At 42.6% G+C, this 27,182-nt stretch overlaps 1 protein-coding gene across 1 annotated transcript; it reads right to left on the bottom strand.

The window, feature by feature from the left end:
* Positions 1-203: 203 nt before the first annotated feature.
* Positions 204-26,675, bottom strand: bcl2b (BCL2 apoptosis regulator b). Its single transcript, XM_083928977.1, has 2 exons — positions 25,602-26,675; positions 204-3,515 (listed from the first exon to the last, which is right to left on the bottom strand). Exons 1-2 carry the CDS (start codon positions 26,151-26,153, stop codon positions 3,378-3,380), a joined length of 690 nt encoding a protein of 229 aa, XP_083785103.1. The 5' UTR covers positions 26,154-26,675; the 3' UTR covers positions 204-3,377.
* Positions 26,676-27,182: the final 507 nt, after the last annotated feature.

The raw sequence follows: 27,182 nt of genomic DNA, 5'->3' as shown, positions 1-27,182 counted from the left end.
GTGCACAGTCCTTCACAAGGAGACTGTCATGTTGACGCAGCCAAGCTTACAATATAGTTCACAGCTATGTATAGATAATAGATATTCAAAGCAGCACTGCTCACTATGGCTACAGTATATTCTCTTTCAGTCTTGTTGACATGCTCAGAGATGAAGCTGAGAATCGATAAAAACAAGCAGACTCTACATGAACTTGGACTGCAGCCGCTTGAGAAATCTGGTTTATTAGGAACAATATGATCCCACTAGCTTATTGTGGATATAGCAGTAAACAACAGAAACACAATTCACTTATTTAAGTGCTACAGGCTTGTGATTATAGACAAAACAGTACAGCAACCATGGCGCCTACATTCATATATGCACAGAGAATATAAAAAGTTACAGTATATTGCTGTTGATCTGTTCTTACTCCTGCTCATGAATCACCTTTTGTTTTCTCTCTTACACACACACCTCACTAGGAGTATCGCACACTGTGAACTGCTGTAATGAGAATAGGGTGGTTTATAGTGACAACTGAGACAAGGTTAAAAGTGTAATTCCGGCACAAAATCATCCCATGGTCTTTTTCAGCACTTACATACATCAAATAAGCCATCAAGACATCGTGAATGAACTATTAACAGAGAAATCCGGCAGAGTCGCTAACAGCCAGACGTGGCTAACACTGATTAGCTTGGGGCAGTACGGGGAAGGCATTAAAAACTACTTTTCTAACCACTAATACTGCTCAAAATAACACCAAACCTCTGCAGTAGCATGATAAGTATCCCTACACATTAACCGAAGCACCAATGGGCTCCTTCCTTTTGTATTGCATTTCGTAATCGACTTGAATGGACTTTACTATGAGAGGAGCTGGTACAGGGGCCAGTAGGTAAGTCTTTCAAAGCACTCTTTTAATAAACTCCAGGTTTTCTTACTATGTTGTTGGTGCTTTGTTTTATGTGAAGGGACTCTTATGCTACTGCAGAGGTTTGGTGTTATTTTGAGCAGTATTAGTGGTTAAAAAAGCTGTTTTAATGCCTTCACCGTAATGCCAAAAGCTAATCATTGTTAGCCACGTCCGGCTGTTATAGCGACTCTACCGGATTTCTCCATGAAAAAACGGCTTATTTGATGTATGTTAGTGCAGAAAAAGAAACATGGAATGATTTTGCGCCGGAATTACACTTTAAGTCTGGCAGGTCAACATTTTACAAATAAGCACTGAGTTATCATCGGAGCACAAAGCTGACAAGAGTTAAGCTGATATAGTACAGTAACACTAGACAAACCCTCCACAGGGAGATCATTGACCTTCACTGAATAGACTCAGTGGAGTGAAGCGACGTGTATTCTCCATAAGCTACTTGTTATGTTTTTTTTTTGTTTTTAAGTTAAAGATTAATAAAAGTTCACTTTGGTGTCCAGCTCTCTAGAACTATACTGTAAATCTGTGGCAGTTTAAGCTGTAAGTAAAAGTTAAATGACAGTATAGCAGCCTTAAGCCAATATTAATATGACACAGAAATTCACTTTTTAAAAAAAAAATCTTTCTTGTTATAATAGCAGCCAGGAAAAAAATTTAGTTACAGTGTGATTCCATAGAATAGAATAAAAAGTGAAAACAATTTATTTTTCATCAAAGTACTGTTAAAAAAAATCTGTGATCTGGTACCTCTCAATAAATAGAAAAATGCAACTCCTTTGCTGTTGTTTGTTATCTTCTACCCTATTCTGTTATAAATATGGTTACACATATTGATTGTGTGAAGACAGTATGTTTCACCTATGCAACAAAGAAGTTGAAGATTTTTATGACAGAGGAAAGAAAAAAAATCACTTTTCCATAACCTTCTTGCTAAGTGTGTAGGCTACAACTAAATACTATGTTGCCTGTGAGCATTCCCAAATGTTCTGTCGGACTGTAACACAAGACAAACATAGATATAAAACAAATCAATGACTGAATGCATTTGCAGACTGGAGAGAAGGGACATCTCTGGTTCCAGCACATGGGGACACGCTGGAAACCCTGCTGTCTGCCCCTGGTATTCCACTCAGTCATCTGTGGCCAGGCAAGGTTTTCTCAGTCCGTGTCAACAAGCGTCCTTGTCAAGATTGGACTGTAGCGGTACCGAGTCTCTGCAGGGCCTCAGCAGCTGGAGCACAAATGTTGACAGGGCCCAAACTATCTGACCACAAATGGAGTGAGTAAGAAAGCTGGTAGAAAATAGAAAAAAACTCAGTCATTTGGTACTAATCTGTGAACTTTTAAAAGGGAGTCATTTTAACCGAGGAGCAGTTCAGGAATGCACATTTCAAATCTTGTGCGTGTATGTTGCAGGGGGCCTAGTCTCTTCTTAAGATGCCTTGTTTTACTTCTACCTCACTCTTTTGTGCTGTGCTCAACATTTTTCTCAGTATATTCATCCACATAATGATTCTAAGCAACGACAGGCTTCTTCGGCATGTTTTTTTACTTGAAGAAATCTCCGTTCTCCTCTTCTGTTGCAGTAAAAAACCACGCAATTTGGGGTTTGGCATGCTGCAAAAAAAAAAAATTAAATGCAACATAATAATCAAGGAGCTTTCAAACTCTGCAAAAGAAAAGATCAGCAGGGCTCAGTCGTTCCACCGGCCCTTCCCTCTACATATTAAAGGCCAGGGAGTGTATAATGGTGCAGTGTGTTCAGAGTTCACTGGAGCTGTCTGAGGAGTGAAAGCAGTAGACACAAACTGCGCTGGTTGTAGCAAGCTGTTTCCATTATACATTCTGAGCAGCTGTTCTGTGGAGGAAGTCCTTTGAAGGACGGCTGCAGGGGAGGGGATGGGGGGGTGGGGGTGGGTAACTGGAGTCCACAGTTCAAACGGGGTTCTTCACCCTTACAAGCAGGGGCGGGGGCTGCGGCCGCTTCCTCTCCGGTGTGGGGCATCATTGTCCCTGCAGCCCCATCATCAAGGCCTCCAAATGGAGGTCCCACATGAGCTCTGACACATGCAAAGCCTACACTAACACTCAACATTCATGCTATAACTAGTACAGAAGCAGGCAGACAAACAAAAAAAAAAGATGCATGCCGCCGATGCCACCTCCTTCCTCCTCCGTTGTACTCAGCTTAGTGTGATTACATCTATGCTGCCTCTTTCGAAGATACCCTTTGCTCTGTATGGGCTGTGCATCTGGTTGCTTCTGTTGTTTTGATTTGTGTCTGTTTTGACACGGAGGGATGAGGAAGAGGGAGTTTTCTGAGAGAGGGCTTTGAAGAGAGCCAGATTCGGAAGAGTCTGAAGGTTGTCTCTGAGGGGTCAGGGGCGTCTATATAAAGGGGAAAAAAGAAGAGGCACGAGAAGGAATAAAGTCAAGCTGGTAGGAAAAAAAAAAGGCTTGTTCACTTCTGTGTAAGGTACGCTCCGATGGTGAGGCTAGCTGCTCCAAGCGCAGCCAGACCGAAGACCGTCTTAATGGAGGGCCAGGTGCAGCTGAAGAGGGAGTCCCCCTGTCTGTCATATAGCTCCACAAAGGCGTCCTGGGAGAGAGACAGGGAGAGAAAAGACAATTGTCAAAGAATGTGTGTTTACCTATGTGTGCGTTCTTGCTTCAGCTGGTTATTTGATGGGTGGAGTCTACTATAAAACACATCATAAAGACTAAGGCTGGCATCCCGTTTGTTCCTACTGAACATATCTTTAGAAACAAGTCACACATACATAACCTTTTTGTATTTAAACAGCTAGAAATTGTTTAATTTAACAAACATTACTCATTAAATAGAAGTAGATGATGCATTTGTTGGGCACTATTTTCAGTTTCCAGGATTAACACACATTGGGGGGTCTAGTCAGTATTTACGGCAGCAGGACAGCATGAAGGACTGACTCGAAATAAAATACAAGGTCATATTCATTAAAATGAAGGAACATGTCTCCCAGTGCAACAGTGTGGCTCATTAATGAGTTTTTAATAGTGTTTTTTACAACAACGGAGCTCAACAGCACAGAAGAACACGCTTTATCAGGCTGTAACTTCACAGCCAATACTTGGTAGTAGGATCAATTCATTTTTCCACTTTTCACGGTGTTTGTTGACAATAAGAAAAAAAACAGAATGATATAGCCTTTTTATATTTTTAAGGATTGGCTCACCAAACAACATGTGTTTCACTTTCTGCTGGTAGTATCTTGGTTTTAGCAGATTATAAGACATCTGCCCTTGAGATTTAACAATGGAAGCGGAAAAAGGATTCAAAAACAACATCTCTGTACAACAACAGTACTCTAGTCACTGTTACATAATCCACAGAACACAGTGGGATCACACTTGTGGTAAAAGTTTCTCCTGAATTCATTAAATGTTTCTTTAAATGCTGCAGCAGAAATCTCAGGCACAAACAGCTCAAAATCTAAGAAAATAAATCTAAACTCATCTGCATGGTTAGACCTCCTCCTCCAGAGGTAGGTTGAACCCACCCTTTCAGGTGTAAATCCCTTGTTTAACACCAAATATGGGTGGAAATAGAGTGTTATTACACCCATGCCCACAAGCAGGTCAATTACTGTTCTTTGGCTCACATATAACCCTGTTAACAACGTCAGACGGACTCCATGCAGAGACACAACACACCCCCAAAAAACACACATTAAACAAACATGGGAATCACCAAAAAGAGCCCATTCACAGTTGCAAGTCAAGAGATTTAGGTGTTGCACTTGCAGCTCTCAAGCATAAATATTTTAATGCTACTCAGAGGTGCTTTCTGCTGCTGAAGGGAGTTTTAAAAGAGGTTGGTTACAAATTGAGAATATGTGTGTTAACAAGGTCCACTGAGCAAATACCTGTGCATCTTCGACAAGGAAATGCATCTGTTCATAAGCAGGAAGGACAGCAGGAACAGCTGGACAGGAAGTCAGGGCACTAAGCTCCTCGCTCTCCAACACACCCACAAAGTAGATTATCTCGAACCCAACTAGAATAGAGCATGTTGTAGAAATGTTTACGAGGGGATATATCAAGAGTTTCCTATTGAATATTTCTTTTGTTATGAAGCAAACCACATTATTAGCAGTGTTGTGAAGCTGTACGCCCTTTGATGCCTCTGGTTTCATTTTTAATTCACCACAACATTACTGTGTCAGTTCCCATGGGAATCTATCCTCTTTCTATTTTAATCTGTCTTGATTTAACTCAATTTACCTACAGTAATTATGTTTTGTGTAATTCTAACTCTATTCGACCTTGGTGTAGAAGCACAACTGAGTTGCTATACTCAAGTGTCACACATTAATATACAGTTTCCTTTTATCAAACATAAGGCCACACAGGACTAAAAAAAGAAGGAAACATTCATTCTGAAGTGCTGTTGGGAGACAAAAGTATTTCCTGTTCCCTCTCCTCCCTTCCCGTCCTGTCGCATTCCTGAGGCTGGGGGCCAGTCGGCGACACAGAGGAGGAAGGATCAGCAGTTTCTTCCCCCATAAGGCCCTCTGGTGTTTAAAACACACAGCACTCTTAAATCAGCAAGCAATATCTTTAATCACATGGCATTTCCTTTGTTGCAGCTGAGCATTTTTAATTATCCAAGGCTAAGAGTATACAGCCATGCTAGCAGCTATGTGAGACTGAACTCAGTAAGCTAATATGCTCACAATGGCAACGCTAATTCTGGACAGGTATGATGTTTACCATTTTCACAACCCAAGTTTAGCATACCAGCACGCCAGTGAGGGCTAAGCAAGTGGCAACATCTGCTGCTGAAAAATGAAGCCAGTGCAGAAGTGAGAAATACCGCAGCTCCTAGAACGGCCACTTGAAGCTGGCTCCAAAAGCAAGTCAGTTCCCATTAACCCCAAGGTACAAAAAGCGTTTTTGGTCTCGATGGTCAATTTGACCATTCATGACAACTGTACAGGGATGGATTTTTTATACAACTCACCTTTGAGATATTAGGACTTAAAGTTATGCATAATTAAGGGCAGTTGGCTGCCATAGCTTGTAGGCTTCATTCGGCCCACCTGTTTGGCCATTTTTGGATTGGTCAGGAGTTGGGCAGCGCCAGGTGGTGCCACAATGGCCACTGGGAGCCACTTACTTTATAGTTAATTTTGGGTGACATCCCAGAGACTAGTGAAATATTTCACTGGCACTTAAAGCCAGAGGTTCATTATTAGGATAGGGTTTATCCTCTGCGAACCATGACTTTCACAAGTACCAAAGTTTGTGCTCTTACATCTGAGATATCTTACACGATAAGTGAAAAACTTGACCTGCTGCGGGCCCAAGTGGAAAATTCAGGGATCCTCAGAGCCATTAGGAGTTATCCTCTGGGGAGCATGAATGGAAATCCATCAGTTTTTTGAGATATTTCAATTTGGACTAGTGGTGGACCAACTAACCTTGTCATCCATTGACCGGTGCCGCTAGCAGCTCGTGGAGGGTAAAATGTCAAATGGCTTTATTCTAGAGAACTGCTAACAAGCCCTGTTTTTCAGTAATGTTACCCTCCCTCCCCCCCTCCTTCCTCCTCTCCAGGTTTCAGGCATTAATTAGAGAATAAGCTCTTTAGTCAGACCTCCAGCTGAAGGGAATGTGTTAGCTGGCAAAAACACTGCCTCAGACTTTTTTTCCCCCTCCACCTACTCCAGGAAAATAACGGTTTGCTGAGGCAACAAAACAAACCAGCCACCGGGTCCAGCAGCAAGTGCATGTGACTGACCGCTAGCAAGGCTCGACAAAATGGCAAACTCATGATGCTTGTCCTCCATTTGTCCCAGACGGTCGGCATAGATTATCTTCTATTTAAGTCTGAAATAAAAGTGGGCCAATTACGGTAAGAGGTTCATGAGAGCAGTGATGGATGTTTAAAAGAATCCCATAAGGACTTGGATGGTAATAACTCCAGACTGACCCAGGGGAGAGCTGGGTAGCGGAGGGAGGGAGGGAGGGTGTCAGGTGGATATCATGAGACTGAGGCATGCTCCTGGAACTTTTTCACCCACACGTTAGCAAGTCCTGCCACAACCATGTGAGCAGTGTGAATAACAAACATCGGTAGCCTACTTTTCATTTTTTCCCTTCCTCTCCCTCTTTCTCTTCATGTATTGACTGCCATTATGAAAAATATAAGCCTTTGAAGAAAATAATAATAAGCAGCTGGCAAAGGAGGACACAGAGAGTTTGCAGGGACAGGGAAGGACAAAACATCTGCATTCATCACATCAATCAACAAAAGACTCTATAATCCTCAAAAACTCATCTCACTGCCCCGCAGCAAACCATCTGCCACCGACAGCAGGTGTGCATCTGGGAAATAAAGTCCAGGCTACAGTTCTCCACAGTATTCATTTTTTGGATCAATGGTTTTATAAAGGTCACAGCCGAACTACAGAAACCAGGAATCCAATGGGAAAATGCCTAGCCAGGTTTACACACTCCCATTCCTTCGTTTTTACTGCACACAATGAATCCCTCGGAGAGACGCATACAGAGGAAAAGAGTCAGACTTGAGAGGATCCCATACTCAGCTATGGGAGGCAACGTGCTGCCTGAGTGTCATGGTTACACTGGCTGGAAGCTTCACACATAATTTGCTTTTCCCACCAGCGGGAGAGAGCCTGTCCTCGACCTCTGATTTTGTATTTCACATGATTTAGACCTCTGGGTTTTTGCTCAGTGTCTTTTTCATGAACACAAAGAGATTTTTTACACTGCTGGCTTCCTCAGATGGCTTTGCGCTATCTTAAGGGTAACAGGAAATGCCAAATATTTGCCAGTTCCTTTGGGTATCCCCCTGCGTTTGGGAACGATCGCTCGACTTGTGTGGAATATAATGAGTCATCTTGTGTGCTTGGCTAACTCCGTTTAAAAAAAAACAAGTAGCGCTTTGCCAAAACAGAAAAATGATTAGGCAGTGATCTCTGTTTTGGGACGTTTCTGTGGGTAATTGCGGGCAGTCTGAGACTGAGAGAAAGGGATGTGGGTTAAAGTTCAACTTGTAATTAAAGTGCCTGTTGTGGCTTCGCTGCTATATTCACCTCTGAACCGAGCATTTTCCCCACGCTCTGTTTATTTCCTAAGCACTCACATAGTAACATACATATAATATTGCATACGCTGCTGACGCCGCTCTTTGATTTTCTAATGAGCTTCTTGCAGACTTCTCTGCAGCTAATTAAAGTCAAACAAAACTCCCATTTTGGGAGTCAAGGGAGAGATGGAAAATAGAATAAAGGGAAGACATTAATTTAGTTTGTAATTGATCTGTTTTGATCTGAATATACACTAATATTTCTCTTTTATGTGTGTATATTATTATTTTATATATGAATGCATACACAGATGAAAAAAAAAACCCACCCTCTCCAGGCACAATAGGTGACAGGACCTCTCGTCTGGCAGCAAGGTCAGGTTCGATCAAGCCTCTGGAGTGTCATCCATCGACCGTCCTGGCAAAATTGAGATGACGGAGGAGTTTTTTGCAATACTCATTACCCAGTGAATCCCCCTGTGTCAGCACCGTCAAGCAGCTTGGAGCTGAGGACACTGAGCCCTTCACCACACTGTGACAATACTGCAATACTTGGAAACAGCAACCTCGCAATCAAGTGATGTTGACAAACCGGGTGAAAAGCTGCACAAAATCGGGAAAATACGCCCGATCCCTACACAAACCTTTGGTGGATCAGACTAACAAAACAAAAGTGTTCATATGCTCGAGTAGTATCTTTGATTCAAAATGTATACACTTAGAGCTCAAACAATTAGTCTATTAATTGATTAGTTAAACAGAACAAGATAAATGTGTATATACTATGTCAATAAGTGTGATTTAGAGGCGTTAGTAGAAGGTTTTGGTACCTCTGGACAGAGCCATCTACCTGTTCCCTCTTGTTTTCCAATGTGTATGCTGTAAGATGCTAACCAGCTGCCGGCTGTAGACCAGTGATTTCGATATTCACATCTAACTCTTCGCCAGAAAGCAAACAGAATATTTCCAAAAATGTCAAACTATTCCTTTCACACATTTTTTAAAGCAAAAATGCAAAATTAGTCTCTGGTTTGAATATTTAAAAGTGAGGATCCTGCTTTGCTTTTTTTCAAATCTTTGTAAATGGACTGTTGGTCTGATAAAAAGAATAATTTAAGGATTTCAAATTGGACTCTCGTAATGGGCATTTTCTAGTATTTTCTGACATTGTATAGACCAAACAATCAAGAAAATGATCAACAGATTAATAATGAAAATAATTACTAAATGCAGCCTTAATCCAATGTATGATGATTAAACTGCTGATATATTTTGAAGTTAGCACAGAGAGCTGTAAAACTGCTTGAATAGGAGAGATGAATAATTCTTCAAACTACACCATGAAATCCATCCTTACAGGTCAAGGCAGTACACGCTCTTACTGAAAGATATTTTCAACAGATACAATAACATCGGCTTAAAGGGATATTATTTTGATATGAAATAGTCTGATAATTAAGTACCACCCTACTCAGGAAAACTGGACTTTGACACATCCTTTACAAATATCAGACCTTTGAAATAGTCCTATAAATTCATCCACACAACTAACAGCCTTCTAAATGGCCAGCCAGTATGTAACCATGGAATAATATAATACACACTCAGTCCATGTGATTAAAAGAGAACAAAAAGAAAATCTCTGACTTGAAACGAAGGAAATAGGAAACCTTTTTAATCAGCTTTCACGTTGAGTGTCATTTGAACACTCAAGTTTCATACTTGGCAATGCACTTTCATTGGACTCAACCGTAGAGAGAGAAACACTCTTGACGTTGGATTCTACCCTAAAGCCTCATAAATATTCAAATATACATCAGCAGCAGCAGCAGCAGAAGCAGAAGCAGCATTTGTTTACAAAACAGCACGCATTCCCATGGGAGTAAGCCTGCTCTACTGAAACATGAAACGTGAACGCCAGTAAATCACCCACACACCCTGTGTTTTATATTGTCTCCATTATTCATTGTCTAAACCAGCCAGATAAATGAGGACTGTAACTTTACACATGAGACTTTGGTTTCTTTGGAGATGAATAACGCTTCGGTAAACTTGGTTTTCATCCTATAAAGGAGGCAGGAGGAGGAGGAGGAGGAGGAGGAGGAGAACCACTGGAGTTTAACCGTCCAATTTGTCCAAAAGCGTCTAGTTTTTCTGAGTGCAGACAGATTTTGAATCAACAAACATTCCTGATGTACTTATTTAACCTTGACTGAGCAGTTATATGATCCCTACAAGCCCTTTATTCTTGTTAAGCCCATTGATTTTTATTGAACAGCTTTGATCCAACATGAAATGAAGGACTAGGTGACCTTGTAGGCTCAGAAAAGTGAGGTTGACTGGACGGATGCAGACTGCGTTAGCTCTCCTGTCACTTGCTCTCCTCCTGCACTGATTTATCTGCACCTCTGCACACCTTACTGGAACTTGTATCATTGACAGTCTCTTGCAGAACAAAGAGACATCAAAGAAAAGTGAATCTATCCTTTCCCCTCACAATAAATCACACAACCTCTGCAGCTCAGTCGATATGCTTCTTTCATTCTCTAAAACAAGCTGGAACTGTGATTTTGACCTTGAAACCTTTTTTGACATGAAAAATTGATTCAAAATCCTTCACAGTTGCCAACATTTGGCACAATAGCTTCCTCAAATAGATACAATGAAGCTGAAAGGGGATGTCTGCCTCGTCAGAGGATGTCTGCATTGAGCCCATCCGGCCTCTCAGCAGAGGAGGAAGTGACAAAAGTCCAAGCCGCAAGACTTTTGTGCTGCTATAAATATCAAGCTCCTGGTACAGTGCTGCCCAATCTAATGAAACAACTCACATCTCTGCTGCTTGGCCCATTTAAAAGGCCACCGATGACGCGCAAGAGCATAGGAGAGAGTGGAAAAGGGCCGCTGAGTCATCATCCACACTTGTGGAGGCTGGTGTGTTTGGAGTGCATTAAACCTGGCTTGAGTGGCTTTCCAGTAAAGACAGGATGTCTGCCACTTGGATGGCTAATAGCTCTGTGTTTTCTCTAATGAAGCCTTGCACAGTACATTGGCTGTTTCAGTGATCCATGTAAGCATGTGAAAGCCCAAAAAATGTGTTGCTTTTTCTGAGATAACTTGAAACGTGAAACTCACTTCCATGGGTTGTATCCAAAATTTTGCGCTCAAGAATGCAAGAGCACTTGTATAAAGAGCAACAAGTAGAAGATATGGCATTCCAACATGCAGAAGGACTCATGGACATAAAAACCCAATACCATTCTTCACATTCACTGCAGTTTGGGTTAAAGATTAAACACAGAGGAAAAACTTTCACATTTCAAACTGCTCTATCGGCTTTAAATCAGCTTCACGTACGAGTCCCTCTTATTTTTGGAAAAACAAGGGAGTGTGGGAGCTCCCTATCGCCAAGCTCTGTCTGATTGGTCCAGATAAAACACTCTGATAATACCGTGGGAACCAGCTGATTCCCAGGTGGCCTGTTGCGTCTCCTGTGACAAACAGAGCCCATGGGAGGGGCTCATTTCCTGTGACAGGGGCGGCATGCTGCTTCAGGCCTTAAAAGTCATATCCACTGACCCCCTAAGACCTCAAGACCACACAACCACCGTCTCAAATTCAGTGGAGCTGAAAATAGACTGACTGATCTGAGCCAGAAATGACTACTGTATATGGAGTAATGAATGGGATGTGTAGGAACACCATCAGCAGCATGTGCTCAGTGTGCAGCGCGTCTGGTGGCTGATTGTTCTCAACTTGCTCAATAAATGAAGTCACTTTTTTCGCTTCTTGAAACGGTGCATTCAGTTTTCAGTTGTTGTGGTTTGCTCGCGTCAAAGAGCCCATGACACACTCCCGGCGTTTAAAAAGTTCCTTTTTGAGATGACAATGACTGAGTAGCCTAAGTCTTTGTAAAAGAGCTGGACAATTCAGTAAACGTTAAGTCACTTCCTGTGCCAGATGCTGCAGGGATGACATCACTGTCTGGTTTGAGACTATGGCTTCTCTGTGGTAGAGCCAAGTATGGTTAAATCACAGACTCTGTGAGGGTAACTAGGGAAAGACTAGAGGCAAGCCAAACATGTAGTCATACTGTGGAGAAAGGGAGGTGGAGCAGCAGCGGAGAGCTACAGTTGGTTAGACATTGTAACTAAGAGATTTGTATTTGTTTTGAACCGCTAACTGACTCCTGAATCCTAGCTCCAAGTCTAAGAAAAAGCAAACTGTAACACATGGGCACATTTTATGTTGACAAAAAGCAGGGATGTTTTTCTTTTCCTTTGATTAACTCCCAAGTTACCTCTGTAATTTAGGAAGCAGTGCCAAATAAATCAAGTGTAATATCGTCTAGAGGATTAAACATGTCGGCGAAGGAGAACATATTAGAACATCAAAGCTAAACATCCAGTGCTCCTCACAGTCTCCTCTTTCATACAGGAGAAATCTTGTGAAGTCAGGCTTCTTAATGAAAGCTTGTCAGTTTTGGCAACAAGATATTGGAGCGGTTTATGTGATTGGAATACATGGGGCCAGGTTTCAGGTCCAGGTAGTGTTCTCCGTGTACTCATGTAAATGAAAGAGGCCACAGTCTGGGACAGGGCATGCTGTGAGCAGATCAGATCGAGGAGCTCAGATGTCCAATAATTTCAGAGGAAACAATCATCTGCTTGAGGTGCAGCTCCCTCAGGAACACCTTTGAAGTGAGGAGAGGAGCTGAACCACAATGGAAATTTTCCACAGAGTCAGAGTTAAGACATCTACAGCCAGTGGTGCAAAGTAACTAGTAACTACATTTATTCAAGTTTAAGTACTATTTAAAGGTACTCTACTCCACAACATTTATCTGTTAGCTGTAAGTTTAAGATTTTACTTTTTTTTTTTAAAAACACATAAGCTTATAAAATGCAGCTTATACTAGTAGTTCTCAGGCCTGGCAACATGAACAGACTCTTGACTATCACCTAATTTTGATTCATACTAGTGCATTGTCTTCACTAATGTGGGGGGGGGGTAATAGCTATTCTTGTACAATTTAACTTCCTACTGAGAAATCTATGCATGTATTCGCAGCCTAAGTTATGTTTAACTGTCAGCTGTGTTGAAAAGCAATCTCAGAATGAACTTCTCAACGCTATCCTGGCTGAGAAAAGTCCCCCCCCCCCCTACTCTTTTCAGACTGGGAATACTGGGGAAAGGTTCAATGACCTCTCCCGGGCAACCAGCTGATTTTCATCCATGGGGAGAGGAATGAGTGGAATGCATTGATGTGTGGAAACAAACAACTGCACTGTGTGTGTGCCCGAGAAGCCTGATACGAGAAGGAATGAGCCTTGAGATAACCAGGTCGACTGCGACTTGCATTATGTAATAAAATAATCGCATTTAAATCCTTTTCAGAGATATATCAATGTAAACTAAAATAAAGCCAAGCAGCTAAGAGCTGGGGTGGACACTACTTCTGCTCCGGGTCTTTTATCCTTTCTTTGGTCTGAGTTCAGTGTGACTCATAGAGACCTCGGAGACGGCTATGTTGCGCAGCATGCTTTCAAAACGGGCGATTGAACTATCTGGAGTAGGCTGGCTCACTAGGAGCGGTGTGAGTGTGACCTTCCCTGTCTTGTGTGCAGAGACCAAAGGGAAACAAGCACAGCCTACCTAATGAATGACAATGTGACATTGAAGGTCGGGTGTGAAAATGTGTGGAAAGCCAATAAGGCACATGTCAGTATCATAATAGAGGAGGGTTTTTTTGGGGGGGGGGTCTCTCTGGAATAATCCATGGAGAATGTTATTAGCGGTCATCAGCGACTGCACGGGTAGCCTTCAGGAAAGGTGCAGGGAAATTTTAGAATATACTGACTCTAGTAGTCATAGGAAAAAATGCACATACCTTATCCTGAGCTGGGGCAGTTAAAATGTTATTTTTTTATTTTGTGCTATGTAATGCCCATGGGGGTGTTTCACAAGTACATTCCTCTACTTTCTGTCAGCAGATGGATCAGCTGAGAATCAGATGATTGTTGAGTCAGATGACTTTAACAGGCAACTTTATCCAAGTTTGCTCTATAAATGTCTATGGAGTGAGCTAATCTACTCCTACTTCTCTATTCTAACAGCATGAACTCCAATTAAATCAAAGCCATTTGCTGTACTAGCTCCATTTAGCTCTGGTCTTTCAGCCCCGGTGGTCTGGTTGTACTTTGCCAACCATCTGTACATTTCTTTTTTTACAGCTATTACCTCAGCAGTCTCGACCTGGCTGCAGCACATGTGGCAGTAAGACTACATCCACACTGATTTAATTCATTATAAATTAATATTACCTCTGTCCACACTAGCATTTTGGCACAGTTTCAGAAATAATCTCTGTTCATACTAGCAAAACTAAAAACATAAACAAAGCATATCACAGACCATTCACGTACACTGGAGATGCACGTGCTGGTGTGGACGCAGTGATAATGCCGCTGGACTGGACCTGTTTATGTAGGCAGTAGTAGCATTATAAAATGCAGAATTTAACTGCACAGCAGCTGCTAGCATAAACAACATGGACAATAACGCCCGCAATTCATTATCCCTTCATTGTCCACTAGTAGCCAAGGCTGATTTGTTTTCTTCTGGAAGATAATCATGTGATAGAGAGAAGGAGACGTCGTGACTGATAGGAACCAATCAGGAAGAAAACGTGGTCATCAAACACAAAATCTGCATCATCAAACACAACATCCAATCATTCAGACTAAAACCCCAGAGTTTTCAAACTAAAATGGATCCTGCAGCTTTTTCAAATTCCTCCGTTTTAATGGTGTGGAGGTATGTATAAACGTAGCAAAAGCTATGCATTTTAAAATGAAATGTATTAGTGTGGATGTAGTAGTGGAAGGACTGGACTGCTTATTTATAGTTTCATAGGCCTCCTCTACATGCCTGCCCTTCCATATCTCCTCCTTCTCCTCCTCCTCCTCACCCCTGTGAGCTTCACCTCTTGATCAAAGACACCTTGTGAAGTGGAGGCATTTCATCCAGGAATATTTTTCAACCCACTGTCCTTACTGGAGTGCAGGAATGTGGAATCACATTAATTCAAATTTGGAAACATTGAAGGTCAAGGGGTCTAAGTGCCTGTCGGGATAGATTCGGCAGTATCAGAAAATTAGTTTGCAAGGCTATCAGATAATTTGGCACAGTGATGATTAAAGGTCTTTTTTTTTAAAACAGCATATAGTAAAATACATACTTATTGGCCTCTTTCTTCTTTCTCTCATTACCAAATGCCACAAAATGTGAAAGATAAATGGAACACTTTATAGGTCAATTTGCAGAGTTGATTAAACTTCTGGTGGTTAGATTTGCAGACATGAGGCTCGTCTAGACATGCCACAATTAACACTGCTCAATAAGCAAAATGGCGCCTGCCATAACTGTACCCAGGCATCATAAAAAAATTTGCTCTGACATAAGTCACAAGACGACTGCATCCTTAAAACATACACAGGCGTAAAGCATAACTGTTCTGTCAAAGAAAATATCAAAAAATGCTCAAACAAATACTTAAGAAGAAAAGGAATCACTGCCGGTTCTTCTGTTTTCAATTTTCCCTGTTTTCTTTGAAGTATCTGTCATTATTTGAAATTGTAATGACAGCCCAACAACCAATTAAAGGCAGCACACCTTCAGAGCAGACCCAGTGAAATTGATGTAATATAACACTGTAGCAATACTTGGTAAGCCCCTGTCGGCGAGATATCCCTGTCAGAAGTAGCATGCAGTCGTCCTGTGAAAACAGCGGGGGTTATCTGTGACAGCACAGCAACAAAATGTCTGTGCATGGTGGAGTACTGACAGAATTTGGTTGTAGGTTTGATAGGACATCAAGAGTTCAGGATGGCAAGGTGTTTCATGAACGCTGATCCCTGCCCTGAGACAATAGGTACCAGCATCAGCAACGTTTCCTTGGCAAAGCTTTTATCTTTAGAACATCATGGGGCGAATTGTTTTCTCTGCACTTCAAACCTAATAAGTCGCCATCAAAGACGGCTGCCAAGAGGGTAGTGCTGTGAGACGTCTTGGTCACACACTCGCACACCGCCTGAAAGCAGTCAGCATAAAAGTGTTAAAACAAATTAACAAATGAACCTCTACTATTTCAGCATCAAAGCCTTCTACTTGTCTCCTAGACTCTATCCCAACTAGGTTACTTAAAGAAGAGTTACCTTTGATTAGCACTCCTGTATTAGATATGATTAACATGTCTTTATCAGCAGGTTATGTACCACAGTATTTTAAAGTAGCTGTAATTAAACCTCTTCTTAAAAAGCCCAGTCTTGATCCTGAGGTACTAGCCAACTATAGACCTATATCTAACCTTCCTTTTCTCTCTAAGATCCTCGAGAAATTAGTTGCCAATCAGTTGTGTGACTTTTTACATAATAATGAGATATTTGAGGACTTCCATTCAGGATTTAGAGCGAATCATAGCACTCAAACAGCACTGGTAAAAATGACTAAGGGCCTTCTTCTTCTTCTGTCTCCTTTTCTTCCTCCCCAACCGTTCAAGACAGATGTCCGTCCTCCACAGAGCTGAGTCTGTCCGACGTTCCTGCCTGTTATAGGGAAGGTTTTTGTTGCCACCGTACTCTACAGAGGAATTGTTGGGTCTATGTAAATCATAAATAAATCATTGAGTGTGGTCTTTACCTACTCTGTAAAGTGTCCTGAGATAACTTTTGTTATGATTTGACACTATAAATAAAATTGAATTGAATTTAAAACAATTGCTCCAAAGCCTTTCCACAGAGACACAACTTCAATAAATCACCTTCATATACAATCTGACATTTAGGTTCACTGCACTAATTGAGTCTTTGCTCAGAGATACCAACACCAACCATTGGAAATGCTCAATCAATGCAAGTGATACCTGAGCAATGGCTGACCTCACTAAGCGTCAACTGAAACAGATCCGATTTCCTGAGGGTTATTTGCTCTGCTGCCAAATATCAGATTGGGGAGGGGGTGCAGAAAATTATTTACCCCAGACCTCCACAGACAAGGCAAAGAAATCTATTTACCATTATCTGGCTGTTGTCATATTTTTAGGAGGGCATGTAGCGAAGAGCCCATAATGGCATGCTGTTTGTTAATGGCCAGTGCTGTGGCTAGTTGCACGGGGAAATCCCAGTGGAGATGGTAGTGGTGTGTGTGTGTGTGTGTGTGTGTGTGTGTGTGTGTGTGTGTGTGTGTGTGTGTGTGTGTGTGTGTGTGTGTGTGTGTGTGTGTGTGTGTGTGTGTGTGTGTGTGTGTGTGTGTGTGTGTGTGCGCGTTGAGGCTGGATGGCACAGCTAACAGGAAGCTAGGCACCCCGGGGCCATCTGCTCCCTGCCACGGCTCACATGTCACTGTGACAACACAGCATTATTGATTCACACTACCACATCCGCTTCTGTGTGTACATGCTGATGTGCCACAGTATATGTGTGTATGCATATGTGTGTGTGTGTGTGTTTGTGTGTACACAGCCATTTTGTGGACAGCAAATAATTGATTTGCACCAGTACATCCGCTTCTGTGTTTGCCTGCTTGTGTGCGTATATGAACTTTACAAACCTTAAAGGTTCAATGCACCCAAATCACAAAAAAACATATTTTCCCATTGACCCCTTGTGGAATCTGGCCATGCGGATTCTTTCAGATTTTGTAAGGTTTTAAAGCTGCAACAGTCCATATTTTTATGCTAACAATTGATCAGATGACTGTGGAATGTAAAAAGGTTTCGCTCGTAGTGATGAGAAATGAACTGAGGATTTAGCGCTGCAGTTTCTCTCAACTCTACGGGGCAAGTGAGTCTCTTTCAGCTCATTGTTTTGGTTTTATGACCTACAACTTTATTGTTTTAGGTCCCTCTCGCTCCTCTCATCTACATCATTTTCAACTACATCAGACAATGTTTTTTCTATTCTTTTTGTCATTTTTGTCAGCTCTAAAAACAAAAACAGAAAAAGAGCAGGCAAAGGTAGCTGGTGGACATAGAGGAGCAAGTCAATAAAACGTTTTTTTTTTTTTGTTTTAAACTATGAGAGGTCAGGCATGAATGTGCACAAGAAATATTATGCTGATGGGTCCAGCAGTAAGTGAGTTTAGCTGCTGACGGACAGACAGATACAAAAAACACACTCACGGATGCGCACACACGCGCGCGACAGAATGCATGATTATAATTACTGCTTTACAACTTCGCTACTGAGACCTCTGTCACAGTCCCAATACAATGGAGGTTAATGAAAATGTATTTGTGGTCAGCATGAAAAGCAGCAATGTTTAAGTACTGGAGCTCCCAAAAACCTTTGTGTTTATGTTTTATATTAAGAGTAAAAGGGGTATGTATGTATGAAAATCTTGTTTTTGTGATTTGGGTGAACTGACCCTTTAACAACTATTAAGGTTATGCTATGCATGCAACAGGCTCTCTCTTTGAAAAGTCATTTAGGAGACCCATTCCCAGCTGCATTTCAATCAGTAGTGGCTATTGTTGCACTAGAAATTAATTGAGAAGATCAAATCTCTTTTAAAACCCTTTTGGGGGTTTGTCCCAAAAATATCTACAGTAGCTAGACAATGGGAGGAACTGTTTAACCTTGCCCTATATTGATATGCTGCACAGCTTGCAAGGGCGTGCCCGGTGGCAAAGTCAACTAGCGTCTCAGTAGGCTCCTCATTATCCAGTTTCCACCATGACAGGAAAGGTAGTAAACTCTTTTATCTGACATCTCAAATGGTTCATTAGGACCTTTTTTCCCCCATGCAGATTGGCGGGCAAATTTGTAATGTGAACGCGATAAAAGCACACAAGCAAACAGGGCAGGGGATTGTGTGTAACGTGACAATCAAAGGACCACACGGGAGCAGTGATGGTAACACTTCTATATTTAGAGGCTCCTCACATGTCCCTGCATTTTTCAGGAATCTGGAGAGTTACCTGACACTGAAAGCCAGGTCTCAGGGTATCAGAGTGTTGTTTATGAAGGGATTTGGGCACGTGTGTGTGTGTGTGTGTGTGTGTGTGTGTTTAAATGAGTATGTATGGGTGGTAGGGTAAGAGGGAGAAACAGGATGAGAAAAAAGAAGGGAAAAAGACGAGGTAATCTCTCGTCTATAGCGCAGACAGCCTTCGGGGTTCTACTTGAGGGACATCCATTTAGTGTCCAAGTTTATCCGCTCCATATATTATTCATCAGTGTGTGTTCTGACTGGGATGGTAGTGCTTTTAAACAGCTCGGGCACGTGTCCCTCATGAAAAAGGAAAACAGAAGGTTTAGGTGATTACTGATTTTAACAAAATACTAAAAAAGGGAAACACAATCATATGGATGAATTCACAGACGCCAATGGGTAGGCTCACATGGTCCCAAAGCCTATATAAAGAAAATGTGCAAAATAAACACACATAAATAAAGCACACACGTTGGCACGCAAACCGCCTACTGTGGTTCCTGAATGAAGCATGCTCAGCTGACATGATCATCCAACAACAAAAATCACCCACACCCTTCACCGGCCACTCAGGAAGGAAACATCCAGGTCGTCTCTATTATTTATTCACAGTCGCTGCCTCCCCAGCAGACATTCTTCTGCCTCTCCTGAGGAGGCCCAGAAATAGGCACACAGGACAGGGTGGACAGCCTCTGGGGAGAAGTGAGGTGGTGGAAATAAGAACAACACTCAAAAAACACCAGAATTATATTCCAGGAATGGTTCAAAATAAAACTGTATTTCTGTGCTAACCGTGTTGTTAAAGTCATGATCGGCATGTATGGAATGGTAAAGATGCCGTAAACATAACATAAAAGCAAGGAGTGTCGTGTCAAACTGAAAAGAGATCAAACTCAATGTCTGACCTTACGTTCCAGTCAACAGTATCAAAAAATCCTTTGTTTGGGTGAATTTTAGTTTTAGAGATGATAGAGCCTTTTCTATAATTAAGGCTGACACGTGTCTACAGTTTGAGAATCAACTTTGTTTCATTGTCAGAAAAATGAAAGAATTGCAGTTCACATCTTGAATAAATCGCTGAATTATTCATCGCACCATACCCGGCTGCAACAAAACCTTATGTTTGTTATTCTATGTAGTGAAAGGCTGTAGACAGACAAGGCAAATCATGCACTGTAATAAAATATATATACTTGATCTTTGGTGAAACTGGCTACAAAACGTCTTAAATTTACAATTTCTAAAGTTTTTTTTCTTTTGTGAATACTACCATGGAAATATTTAGCGCTCAAAAAATGTAATTCTGTGCCACAGGACAGGCATTTATGAAGCCATGGACACATATAGATAAATGATATACTTCTTCAAATTACAATGAAAAGCTATTTATGTCATTATAGATACTAAAGAGGTAACCACCAGTTTCATTAAATGATTCAGATACAAATACTCTCAGAGCAAAAACCAAAGTATCCACTTTATTACAGCTCCACAAAAACTAGAAAAGGTTACTAAACCTGCTTTTTTTTTAAGAATTCCCCACACCGGACTGAATAGCTGGAACAAAGGTCTTTGCTTTGAGCATCTCAGATACCCAGATAACAGAGAGACTTGAGATCTCTTCAGGCCTGAAAGGAAGTATTCATGTCACACTAATTCAGAGAGTTACAGCCCAGAGCGGCCTGCGTCTGTAGGAAATATTTCTGAGATTGCAGTTGTTGGGCTGATGGGTGTAAACACAGTGGCAGATGGCGAGCGGCCGAGGCCTGCGCAGCAAAAGGGGTACAGTACGGGGGGAATCTTGGCTTGCCTTTCGCCACACTGAGCTCTTTTGTGGTGTACAGTGAAAACTCTGCCTTAGTTGCAGACATTTCTCGCTTCTCAGCGGTGAAATTAAGAAGTTATTTCTTTGATTTGAAATAATGGGTTGGAGGGGAAAACCCCTAAATGCTATTTGCATGAGTAATTGTTTGTTCCTCTGTCTAATTGCTAGAAACAAGAAAGCAGAGTTCGTCCCGCACTCTAATTTTGTGAGGCCCGACTGATAAACAACTACAAATTAACAGATGAAAACAAGACAGTGACAGCAGGAGGAGTGAAACGAGAAGATTCCTGTCTCAGAATGGATGCATTAGTCATGACTTAAAGAGCTCATTACATTGTAAAAGCACGTCCTCTCAAATTTAACTTTCGTTTTGTTCTGAGAACAGCTCAAAGCCAGGGGAAACATAGTCATGAACACTTCCGGAGGGTTGCCACCGTTAGTACTGACTTGTGCTTAACAGATTGAAGTTGCATCTTGGAGACACAAATTGGATATAAGTGAGATCTCATCGGGATTCTTTCTGTTTTCCTAAGAGCATACCTGCATTTGGCTCCTCTGTGAGTGAGTTTGTTTGGGTTCTCTCCCCTCTACGCTGCAGACATGTCACCTATATGGAGATTAATGACTTCCTCGCTGTCCCAGATCCACTCAGCCTCAACAGGGGGGGATTGGGGCGTAGCCAGATGCCCACAACACTGTAGCAACATGCAGGTCCCACCCGTCGACGAGCAGATTGCGCTCAGGGAATCCCCCACAGGATGGACCCAACCCATGCCAACTTACATTGTCCCACACTATTATGGTGTACTAAAAAGAGCGTGGCAAGATCTCTGATGGGGACTACCACACACACACACACACACACACACACACACACACACACACACACACACACACACACACACACACACACACACACACACACACACACACACACACACACACACACACACACACACACACACACACACACACACACACACACACACACACACACACACACACACACACACACACACACACACACACACACACACACACACACACACACACACACACACACACACACACACACACACACACACAGGGCTACCTCAGACACCTGATCTTGTTGTTTGAAGCTTCAAAAGAGCTTTTTAGGTGACCTGATGATGGCGCTAGATAAAGTAGGATTGTAAATGCCTGTAAATAATTTCATGACAATACATCCTATAATAGTTGAGATATATCATTTGGGACCAAACAAATGTACTGTAATTCTTCATATGATCTAAGTTAACCTTCTAAAGTTGTGAAATTGCTGTTATCCTCTTGGAGCACATTTCGCTCTGAGCCGCCCCCTCAGACAGTCAAATGTCTGAGGTCAAGCGTGTTTTTTAAAAACTGGGATGCTGTGTCTGCCACTCTGTTCAATCACTTGGTATTTACTGGGAGGGCCTGTAAACAAACAGGTGCACCATGTCCACGTGTGGGTGAGGCTGCAGCTTAAATGCAATCATGATGCCCTGATGAGTGCAATTTCTGCCACCACAAAGGATGAAGTTATACCGGCGGAGAGAACTGAGTGCTGAGCACAATGAAAGGACAGTGTTTCACATCCCGGAGTGTGGGAAGTAATCAGTGCAGAATGGGAGCCATTCCACCCTCAGCTGGGTTCTTGCAAATACAGTAACTGCTTTGTTATGCTTTAAGGGCAGATCGTTTTGTTTAACTAAAGGTGTATTTGACTCAGCGCGGGTGATGCCTAGACTCAACAACGATTAGTGGGCACTCCTATTTTGGGCTAAAATTGTCTCATAAACAACAGGAACCAGAGGGTGGCTGATAGAAAGCTGTTTCCACACCACTCTCACGTGTCAAAATGTCAGTAATAGGTTGATTCCCCCCCCCTGTTTTAAGGGTAGTGGAAAACACAAGGCTCACATCTTGCATAAAATAACACAATAGGCAGTGTAAGTTACTATTAACACAACCTGTCTAAACACACAAAGCTGTGCAAACCCAATTAAGAAAAAAACACACCTCACAGAGCGAAGAGAACAATCCTATGGTAGGTGGTGGACAAATTCAAATAACCTTGAAAATGTGGGACCCCAAAGTGGATGGATACCCTCATAAAAGTCTAAGATGAGCAGATTAGACATAAACATGTAGCATTACAGCTACAGTAATGTATAGCTAAACAGTGGCAGCCATTGTCTGGGTCGTAGCAACCATTGAGGACACTGAGGTCATGTCCTCAGGAATTTATTTTAGAAAGTGTGTGTGTGTGTGTGTGGAGGGGGGGGGGGGGTGAAAAAGGTTGCATGTTGGGTATTTACGAGCTGATTCCAGTATTCCTAGACGCAATATATTTTAATTTTATAAGAAATACATTTCCAGACCACAATTGGATTCTTAAACTGAATTTAGAATTAAATATGTGGAAATAAAGCTTACAGAACAAAGATTGCACAGACAAATAAACATACATGAATCTTAGCATAATATTACTATCAATTACCACTTCCCTACTCTCTATCCCCCTACTTCCGGTGCCCCTGCCTGGACCACACCTGTAAAGTTTTGTGACTGTGAGAAAAAAAGAAGGGAACAGTTATCAGGCCAGGGGTGTAAAGTGGCGGGTCAAGGCCCCCATGCTCGGATCACACCCATTTTTTAAAATCGGTCTTAATTTTGATCTCAGCTACACACCAGTAATGTTTTGTAAGTTTATATCGCAAGGTTGTGACACTATCACAGAGACAAAATCTGTCCTCAGAAAGACAAACCTGGAAAAATACTCAAAACCGCCTCTGTGCTAGTTCCCGCTACAGTTGGTGTCTCCAGGACCACATTTTGCCATGATGACACACACACACACACACGTTGAAAACAATACACACAGTTGGTAAAAAAGAGAAGCTGAATTTAACAACCTAGAGCACTGACAAAGCCCTGAGTCTGCAATGACAGTTATTAAATGTGGGGTAATAACTAATTACACACACACACACACACACACACACACACACACACACACACACACACACACACACACACACACACACACACACACACACACACACACACACACACACACACACACACACACACACACACACACACACACACACACACACACACACACACCTCAGGAAAACCGCAACATTGAAATTATGATATGAATCAGTGTCTGTTCGACTCCAAACTGTCCGTGCTGAAGCTCAAAACATTCCAGGTTAACCTCACAAGCTCTGATGCTGGTATATTCTGCAGTGAATTGATTTAGAGCCTAGTTTTGATATATAGTTTCCTTGATGCAGAGAGCAGAGTTTACCAAAAATAACCCAAAGTGGAAACATGCGCTTTCAAATAATCCTGAATAATCCTTTGGATTAAAAGACTGTACTCTCTGTCTCTCGAGTGGATGCAGAGCAGCAGAGATACAGCCATCTCCACCCAGCTGGAAAACACAGACTATTATGACCTACATTATCGTACAGAGGACACAGGCTCCAGAGAGCTCGACGAGGCATCTTGGCAGCCCAGACTGGGCCGGCTTCAAGGCACAGGTCTAAAAAGCAGACAAAAGAGGTCCAACAGGACTGTGTGTTAAACACGGTGGCTGCAGATTAACGCTGTGTTCCTCGAGGGCCCTCCCTCTGTTGCCTGCCTTTGATATGTGGCACAACCTCCTGACACCTCCAGGGGCAAGGCAGACTCAAGGGGAATGTTAAATGGTCCTTCCCTTTGAGATGAAATGTTCAATAAGAATCATTGATGACCCCCACACACACCGACACACACACACACAACGTATACCTTCCGGCTGAGTTAATCAAGCAGTACAAACATTATGCTCTCATTACGTGCACTTCTGCTAATTAGAGTCTAATTCACAGCAGATTGGTTTAATAGCTGTTGAGCACAGAAGAGGAGGCCACTGTGCTATTCGCTGGCTGCAGAAAATGAGAATTGTTGCAATTTTTTTAATTTATATTCAAGTCTGTTCATTTCTCTGTGAAGGTGCAGGTGTATACAGGGAAGGCTAGAAAGTGGATGCCTCTCTGCATTATTCCCTAGGGTTTTTGGTGTCAGATATGCAGAAAATGGCCCTGATAGTTGAGCCCTGCCCAGTCAGGCCCAGAGACCTGAACATATTAAAGCAATAGTTGTCTGTTTGCTGACATCTGTCTGGCCTCCACCCTCCTGCTCCAACCATGACATAATGCATTACATCAAAGCAGCATTGACGCACTTTGAGCATAAAGTTTTTATATACAGGTAAATGCTGTTTTTATCTACTGTGATACATCAAATAATGTTTTTGTAAGCTTCAATTCCCCCGGAACACACACACACACACACACACACACACTCAATAAACTACCCCTTCTGGCTCATGGCAGCTGCGTGGCTGCCACTGGCTCTCTTGTTGACAGGGCGGGATTTGTGTAGAGCGTCGGGAGGTGTGACAGAGCACGCGGTCTGATTGGCCAAATAAGTTTAACAGCCACCATGAACATCCAATCAGAGAAGCTCACAAGTGAGGCCGTCCATGTCTAACGTTCGCTCTGTCGTGCGTAATGGGCACGTCTAGAGAAATAGATTTAAATCAACTACAGCTGGGGATTTCAATGTTGTGTACAATCAGGATGAGCGTTTTGATCGCAGTTAAACATGTATGCATCAGGTGAATTTGTCGATTACAACATGTTCAACCAGAGTAAAAGAGGACTTTTGCGCCCCCGTGGCACACAACTGCAAAGCGCTCAACTACAAGGAATGAGACCTACCCATCCCCCGTTATCTTGTATCCAGCTGTTCAGAGGTCCATTTAAATACTCCGTCATCCACTCCGCGATGTTGTCCACCTGCGGTGTCATATCCTCCTTGGCGGCGCACTCCACGCACACCGTGCCCCCGAACTCGAAGAAAGCGATAATCCGGCCCCAGTTCACACCGTCCCGGAACAGTTCGTCGATAACCTCGGCGAATCTCCTCTGCGCCGTGGTGGAGGTGAGATACAGCTGCCGAGACATCTCCGTGAAGTCCGGCTGGTATAGTCTTTCAAGTTCGTCTCCAGCCTCGCGTAGGACTCTGTGGGTGGCGGCGGCGGTCGGGTCGGACTGGGGGAGTCGTCTGCAGTGGTGGGGGATGCTGTCGCTCTCAGGCCCGGTGCTGGCTTCCCGACACCGGCGGACCAAAGTCGGTGGAGGGACAACTAGTGACCCATTATTAGCAGCATCTTCATCCCGGACATCATCAAATCCAAACACATAGCCCCGTTTGGAGAGTTTATGGCAGATGTACTTTTCCACAATGTTACGATTACACTCGTTCGCCATTCCGTCTTAATTTGGCACTTTTTTATAGACAGGGATTGTCCTTAAATTAAATGCATTATGCTCGAATGTGTGTACTGTACATACACAGCACGGGCTTATCTAAAACTCGACTGTATTCGAATACAAGCAGTGCAACGAGTAGTCCCATACAGGGAGGAAATGCTTCGTGAGTTGAAGAAAACCCCTTAATCAAAACTGCACAGGAAAAAAAGCCGTTTCAGAAGTAAAACAATACTGAGTCCGCGTCAGCAGCAGTGTTCATTTCCCGAATCCTTACAGGGACGTTGGCGACCTTCTCTTTGCATTGAAATCCAATATGCGGAAGAGGTTGGAGTAGTGTTGATCTATTCCTGTGCACATCACCCAGACGTGGACGTGTTGCGAATAAAAACATGAATGAGGGCCAAAGTTGTACGCTTTAAACGCCGCCAACTATTTTAGCAGCGTTTACGCACAACCGGACGCGGGGCTGTGAGCCAGACCAGATTGGACTGCAGTCCTCTTCCACGATTGCTCCTCATATCCTCCGATGCAGCTCCCTGCCCACCGCCAGTGCTGGTGAGGCATTCCTGACGTCAGTTACGCAAAGTAATTCCTTTGGCTACGCTCAGAGACTCCAAGTGCACACGAAGAACTGCACTAAAAATCATGAACAGCCCCAATTCTCATGCATGCAGGTTACAAATAAAACTGAAATCCGCACAACTTCACAGAGGAAAACAAAATCAATGTCTTTATTTAGCTGCTTACGAAAACGTGCAAGAAAAGCTCTATGGAGGATCCTGGTGAGTTCAGGAGCACGGGACTGAGCCATTCTGCAAAGGGGCTGCGTTGTTGAGGGCCAGCCACCCCCTTGTGGATGGAGATCCAACCTTGCAGTACAAAATTAAATGTATCTGCATACTATCCCCCCGACCTCTCGCTATCCTGCATGTCCTTTTATTTTCTGATGGGACAAACAAATCATCTACAACCCTATGTTCAATAAATCTGAGAGCTGCTGCTGAAAGTTTCCTCGTGGAGGATTCA

This window comes from Echiichthys vipera, assembly GCF_963691815.1.
Source record: "Echiichthys vipera genome assembly, chromosome: 15".
NCBI classification, from domain to species: domain Eukaryota; kingdom Metazoa; phylum Chordata; class Actinopteri; order Perciformes; family Trachinidae; genus Echiichthys; species Echiichthys vipera.
The sequence above is the reverse complement of the archived record's forward strand: the minus strand, read 5'-3'. Positions and strand labels throughout refer to the sequence as shown.

What these genes read in the sequence shown, in the direction of transcription:
- bcl2b (XM_083928977.1), bottom strand. Translation starts at nt 26,153, where the DNA reads ATGGCGAACGAGTGTAATCGTAACATTGTGGAAAAGTACATCTGCCAT. An exon ending in TACAAGATAACGGGGGATGG is followed by an intron (nt 3,516 to 25,601) that starts GTAGGTCTCATT and finishes TCTCTCTCCCAG; the next exon opens with GACGCCTTTGTGGAGCTATA.